Source organism: Prunus mume, linkage group LG1, assembly GCF_029339155.1.
Source record: "Prunus mume cultivar Tortuosa linkage group LG1, ASM2933915v1, whole genome shotgun sequence".
Classification (NCBI taxonomy): Eukaryota; Viridiplantae; Streptophyta; class Magnoliopsida; order Rosales; family Rosaceae; genus Prunus; species Prunus mume.
This window is the reverse complement of record NC_142698.1, coordinates 9,182,845-9,190,366: the sequence shown is the minus strand read 5'-3', so window position 1 is coordinate 9,190,366 and position 7,522 is coordinate 9,182,845. Positions and strand designations below refer to the sequence as shown.

Below are 7,522 nucleotides of genomic sequence, written 5' to 3'. Positions count from 1 at the left end.
AATTAATCTAATCTATAGGGAAGGGAATTCAAACTTCGATGCAAGATGGATGGGCTCACTGTCCTGACCAACTGGCCTAACTTACGTATGCAAAGATTGTAACATTTCATAACAAACAATAAAAGGTTATCGTCCTTGAGCATAAAAAAATAAAAATAAAAGTGTTTTTACTAGAAGATTCAAAGTTTTGTTATTATTTGTATACAAGTGATATTTAAAACGAAATTGAATGGAAACCTTACTAGTGTTTTTACTTGAATTACGAAATCCTTCCCGCAATAACTCTTTTGAATACAATGCTAAAATGTAAACAGAACTAATACAAAATCATTTACCATGTATTCTTTATTTTTATGAACGATTTAATCTCGTATTTTTTATTCACTTAGGGGTCATTTGATACACGGGCTTGGCTTGGACTGGCTTTGACTAAATTTAGTACCATGTTTGTTTCATTTAATTCTAGTCTTAGATGAGATTGCTAATACCGGGCCCACCAAAAACACCTCCTTAGGAGGGGCCTACTAAGTCCATGTAGAATAGGAGGATTAACTAGTCCTATGTTCACCAATGTATAAGATGCATATATTATATTGTAATACTAATAACATATATTACTATTATTATTATTATCTTATACATTATATTGTAATACTAATAACATATATTACTATTATTATTATTATTATTATTATTATTACGTACACATTTACTATAATGTACATATATACATGTATATTACACGTATATATATATAAACACATATATACATATATAAACACATATATACATATATAATATATATAAATACATATAGATATATACATGTATATTATTATTATTATAATATACCCATATACACATACATATTAATATTATAATAAATAGCATACATGTATATATGTAATATATTATATTATATATTAATGTACATATATACATGTATATACACATATACATGTATATATATAAACACATATATACATATATAATATATATAAATACATATAGATATATACACATATATTATTATTATAATATACCCATATACACATACATATTAATATTATAATAATAGCGTACATGTATTTATGTAATATATATATGTGTGTAATATATACATATATGTGTATATATATTATACCCATGTATGTATTATAATATACATATACACACGTATATACACATATACATTATATTTTTATACTATATGTATATATATTATAATATACATATATACACATATATACATGTATATTATTATAATATATAGATACACCTATATACACATATATTATATACATGTATATATACATATAATATATAATGTATATACATATATGTATTTTATAATATATAATATATAATATATATGTATATATACATTCATATATACCCGTATATACATGTATATTATTATTATTATTATAACATACCCATATATATTATATATTATAATATACATACATACATATATAAATATATGTATATGTATTATACCCATGTATATTATAATATATATACATGTATATACACATATATGTTATATATATATATATTATATGTATGTATATATACATATATATTATATATATATTATAAAATACATATATACATATACGTAGATATTTTTGGAAAAAAAAAAAATCTAGTCCTAGTCCAAGCATACATCAAACGCAAGATAAGTGTTATCCAACTTAGACCAAGCCAAGTCAAGTCAAGACAGTCTCTTAGTTAGTATAGTCCATGCCAAGACAGTCTTGTATAACAAACGAGCCCTTAATATACAAGAATTACTCATCTCGGCCCAAATATATTTATGATTACAACTACTGCAGTGACGAAAAGGGGGTAAAAAGAAATAAAAACCAAAGCGGTAGGACCATTTTCTGTGGCCGATTAATCGCACCGACCATGCCGTAGTGATGGCCCATGATACGCTGACGCCAGCCAAATCTGGCTCCAGCTAAAAGAAAGCCGAGCCGCCAGACGCCGAGCCATACCACCTTAATAGCAAAGCAGACTTACAGACTTTCCACTTTCCGCAAGCAACGGTAATATCTCTCCCTCTGCACTATTTATTAACACCAAAAAATTAAAAAATAAATAAAATAAAATAAAAATATCTCCCATAAACCGGAAAGGCTACAGGCTATAGCCGGTGAAAGAAGAAAACTGCATTTGGATTGAATTTGCGTTCATTTCATTTGCAACTGCAGCTGTGTAAATGTACCTAACCCTAGTCAGAATTTAACCCAACATCTGACCCAAGTTGGTTTTATTTAAAGAGAGAGAGAGTGTAAGGCCTGCTGGGTTGTGAACTGGTTCACTAACCTTCCCCTTTCTCCATCCAAGACCCTCTCACCCCCCCCCCCCCACCCCCTCTCTCTTCCTTCTCGCTCTCTCTCCACCTCTGAATTTCCCATTTTAGATGAACAGTCATAGACTATACAGTCCTCACAACCATGCTGAATTGATTGAGTAATGATGTAGAGAGAGAGAGAGGAGTGAGAAAGAGAGAGTCTTTGGTTAATTTACTTCATTGTGTTGTTTTAAAAAATTTGCTTGCTTGTTGGGTTTTGTTTTGTGGGTTGGGATTTTGCTTTCCTTAGTTTTGATGGGTACTGAGGGATCAGAAGAAGTATTGAGAAAGAAGAAACATGAGGGAGCAGAGAGAGGAAATAGGTTGTTGCACAGTAGTTGTATACACCACTATACAAGTTGGTCTACTTGTTTCAGACAGAGCACTTGTGCTTCTTCTTCCATTGCTTCCTTTAAGTAAACATATCTTGCTCTGAACACTGCCTTGAGCTGTTAAAAGATTCACTGGAAACTTATAAAAAAACAAAAACAACCAAGATTTTGAAAAGGATAAAAAGGAAGGAGCTTGCTTGATCTATTAAGATCTGATATCAAAAGTGCCTTTCCCCCAAGCTCAGTAGTAGTCATCATGAAGAGGCTTGGAAGCTCAGATTCATTGGGTGCTATGATTTCCATCTGCCCATCAACAGGTTAATTTTAATAAACAATCCATTTTATATATAATTGCCCTTTTTCTATTGGTGTTTCCCCAAGATTCAGACATATCATGTTTGTGTTTTTTTTGTTTGTTACCTTTTTCATGATCAATCACAAAGAAAAACATGGCCATGAGATCATGACACTTTTTTATGATTCAAATTCATCATGTTGAATTGAATCCATGTGTTCTTTCTTTCCTGTTTTGGTACTTTAATTTCAAGTCTATACATCCACTGTTTTTCCTTTCTTATTCAGTTATTTGTTCCTGTTTCTGATCTAGCTCATAGTTGTTAATTATGTGGACAGACTTAAGATTGATTCACTAATCTCTTTTGTTTTCATAATTGGTTTTAGCGGAGGAACACAGTCCAAGAAACAACCATGTTTACCGGAGAGATTTCCATTCCATGTTGGATGGCTTAGATGAAGAAGGTTGCGTGGAAGAGGGTGGCCATGTTTCCGAGAAGAAGAGAAGATTAAGCGTTGAACAAGTGAAGGCCTTGGAGAAAAATTTCGAGGTGGAGAACAAGCTTGAACCAGAAAGAAAAGTGAAGCTTGCCCAAGAACTTGGCCTCCAGCCAAGACAAGTTGCTGTGTGGTTCCAAAACCGCCGTGCTCGTTGGAAGACCAAGCAATTGGAACGTGACTTTGGCGTTCTCAAGGCCAATTATGACTCTCTCAAGCTCAATTACGACAGCCTCCAACATGAGAATGAAGCTCTTGTGAAGGAGGTATATATGATCCAGAGTCTCATCGAAATAAATGTTCTCTTGTTAAACAGTCTGATAAATGTTTTATTACGTATGTTGTTAATTGAGTGGGTCGTGTTAGATCTATAGTTTGACAACATGTTGACGCTTTAATTAATTAAGTTGGATATGATCTAAATTTTTGGATTAACTTGTTCCACTGCAGATAAAGCAATTGAAATCAAAGTTGCAAGAGGAAAACACAGAGAGCAATAATCTGTCAGTGAAAGAAGAGCAAATGGTGGCAAAAGATCAATCCAATTACAAAGTGGTTGATCATGAGAAGAGCAAATCCCCACCACCACCACCTCCTGGTTCCTCTGTTCCAGCAACTGAGTCCAAAGAGCTCAACTTTGAGAGCTTCAACAACACCAACAATGGAGCAGTGGGCTTAGAAGCTGTCTCATTGTTCCCAGATTTCAAAGACGGGTCATCAGACAGTGACTCAAGTGCAATCTTGAACGAAGACAACAGTCCGAACTTGACCATTTCTTCATCTGGGATGCTCCAAAACCACCAGCTCATGAAGTCTCCAGCTTCCACTTCACTCAAATTCAACTGCTCTTCCTCCTCCTCACCTTCCTCATCATCCATGAATTGCTTCCAGTTCCAGAAGACCTATCATCCTCAGTTTGTGAAGATAGAGGAGCACAATTTCTTCAGCAGTGAGGAGGCTTGCAGCTTCTTCTCTGATGAGCAAGCACCTACACTTCAGTGGTGCTGCCCAGATCAATGGAACTAAATCATAAACACCCCACTCCATCCCATCCAAAAAAAAAAAGAGACAGAAAATCTGGGATCCAAGAAAGACCCTCCATGAATTTTATTGAATGGGAAGTGGGGTTGTGTATAAATTAATGTACTTTGATCTCCATTGTGCAAAAGTGAAAGTTGGAGAGCAACTGCAGAATGAAGCAGCAGAGAGAGGAGGGAGAGAGGGAGAGAGAGAGGTTCACGTGGGGGGTTGGGTTGGGTCATGCTCATGGGTGGAAGATGACGACCAAGGTATTTTCCCTTGCTAAGCCGTGTGGGGGAATATGATTGTGTCGTAATTAAATTCTCAGCTGTAAAAATGAAATCTTGGAAAAACTTTAGGGGGTAGAATTTCCTGTAATGGAGAAAATAATCATTGTGCCTCACTTTTTTCCTTCCATTCATGCTCTGCTTTTTTTAAATTTAAAAGTTCGGTGGACAATTTATTTCTTTTCCCATGGTAGCGACGTCTTTTAAGAAGAGTATTTATTCTTGTATAAGTTAGTTTATAAAAATTATTAACGAAATCCTTTTAACATTTTTTTCTTCTTCTAAATTAAAATTACCGTTTATAGAGTTTGAACTCATGACATCTTCCAACAAAATAAAAATTGATATCTGATACGGACCTCGTTTTAAAAATTCGTATGTGCTGGAATCCTAAAAAACAAAATGAGGATTTACATATAAATAAATGTTGAAATCATGTACGATCAAAATTTTCAATGTTGATTTATAGAGAAAAAAATAAATTTACAAATGTAATAACTAGAATAACATCACTAGTACAGATAATCTGTACTAATTGGAAAATTGTGGTTTGCTATAATTCGCACATGATTATGGGACCTATTTGGTTCAAGTTTTCTTAGGTTAAGTTGTAAATGTTTGACCAAAAACAACTTGTGCATGTTAGCTGAAAACATGCAGGGGAGTACTTTTTGCTGGGCAATTGAGGGAACATCATCTCAGTAATTGAGTTGAACTCCATATATACATATATGCCTTTTGTAAAGATGATGGAGTGTGGAACCTTTCTACACATTTATGCTTCACTTGAGGAGTAGGGATGGCCAAGGGGCGCATCGGGTCGATTTGCCGTTACCGTGCTCGCGTGGTTTGTCGTTACCGTAAACGGGATTGCCTCAATCATAAAAATGTTAAATAATGAAATAAAACTCAAATTTGAAAGACAAATATAAACAAAAACTTATATTAAAAAAAACATATAAAACTATAGGCGAACAATGCTGATTTTTATACATGCACAGTTTGTCCAAGAATTAAACGTGCACTTATTCCAACACTTATGACAAGAGTTTGACTTTCATCTTAGGTTGGAATATTTTCATCATCATTACAATTAGGCATCATTGTGACGAGTGACTGCATACTAATGAACAAAGAGGATGATAGAGATAAAGCAAATCATGAAGATTAAGCATATCTCAGCCTAAAACCCTATAAAAATGATACACCAAGAACTCTTGAATTCAATCTTTAAGAAATTTTTTTTTTTAATTGAGAAATTATAGGATTGCATTCATTATTAAGCAAAAAAAAATCACTAATTATGTCATAAACGAGCTAAAGAAACATAGAGGGAGACGATGCGGGAGGGGGAAGCAAAAGAGGATGGAAAAGGGAGGAGGGGGAGATGAAAGAAAAAAGAGAGAATGATGTAACAAAAAGCATGATAGTCACCACTCAAAAAAGGGTGGAGAGTAGGGTTTTCTCTCTTAGATTTTTTATTTTTTTTTGGTTGATTGCTAACTCTTGAAGGAACTTAGACATTCTATGGCAGGGACAAAAAAAAAAAAACTGACCACCACCATAGTTTTATCATAACAATAGAGAATTTTATTTATCTTTTCATGCCAAAACCAAGGTAACAAAAACTAAAAAGAGCTTTCTGTGTGTGGGAGGAGAACTCGAACCCCACAAGAAATCCAAAAGAGCACTGAAATCCTATAAACAAAAACTTTGATTTAAAACTTCAAGAAAGTTGAAATGAAATAGATCGTACCACATACACATAATCGGCAGCTTTAGCATTCCTTTAACCCAAAATCAAATCAAAAATGCCAAAAAGAAAAAGAAAAAGATGATTAAATAGGGCCCCTAAAAAGATGTGCCACATGATTGGATCCCAAAAATATACGTGTCCTTCCTTCTTTTGCCAGCCGCAGCTTTTGTGTTTTGCACCCTAACATCCGCAACTTTTATGTCTCAAATTAAAATTTAACACACAACCACTAAATACGACAAAAGGGAAGGATGTATTTTTGCTCATTATTTTAACATAACGACTCTTTTTTCATACTTGACATATGTTTATAGGCATAATCATGGTTAATTTTTTACGTTGTATTTATGAAGCCACAATTATGTATATAGATACGTGTCAAGTGTTGAAAATGTGATAAGAATACACCTTAAATTAAAATGATGAGCAGAAATGCTCTCCGAAAGATAAATAAAGGGAAATGGAGTATGATGTAACAAATTGGGTGAATTATAACTAACAAGATCGTATAAAGTTCACCTAAATCGTAAATTATTTAGTGATTTCATTATTATCAAAATTATTGCATTTGTCTATTTATTTGTTCAAAATTAAATAACTGAACGATTTTTCATTTGAGTACATTTTTGCATGATTAATCTTTGAATAAGAACCTGTAAAATACACGATTCTAACCGTGATATACATTATGTAGTGAGCCTGAGTAGTTAACGTCTATACAAAAATATTTAGATTATCAAACTTATAGATGAATACATATTTAGATTGTGAAATTTATAAATAAATAAAAATTATATATATATATTATTTTTTTACTGAAGAAAAGTCCAGGAAGCACGTCACTAGAAAGTAGGAAGAGGGTGCCACGTCGAAGGCTTCAACCAGTTTTCTTCCCTGTAAAAAGCAGAGAGTCTTTTTCTTTTTGTAACTTTTATAAATTTGGATTCCAGCAATGACTTTTCCATCTTTCTGT

At 33.1% G+C, this 7,522-nt stretch overlaps 1 protein-coding gene across 1 annotated transcript; it reads left to right on the top strand.

Moving 5' to 3' along the window:
• Positions 1 to 2,316: 2,316 nt before the first annotated feature.
• LOC103334008 (homeobox-leucine zipper protein ATHB-6-like) lies at positions 2,317 to 4,923 on the top strand. Its single transcript, XM_008236928.2, has 3 exons — positions 2,317 to 3,011; positions 3,376 to 3,752; positions 3,937 to 4,923. The coding sequence occupies exons 1-3, from the start codon at positions 2,951 to 2,953 to the stop codon at positions 4,510 to 4,512; spliced, it is 1,014 nt and encodes a 337-aa protein (XP_008235150.1). The 5' UTR covers positions 2,317 to 2,950; the 3' UTR covers positions 4,513 to 4,923.
• Positions 4,924 to 7,522: the final 2,599 nt, after the last annotated feature.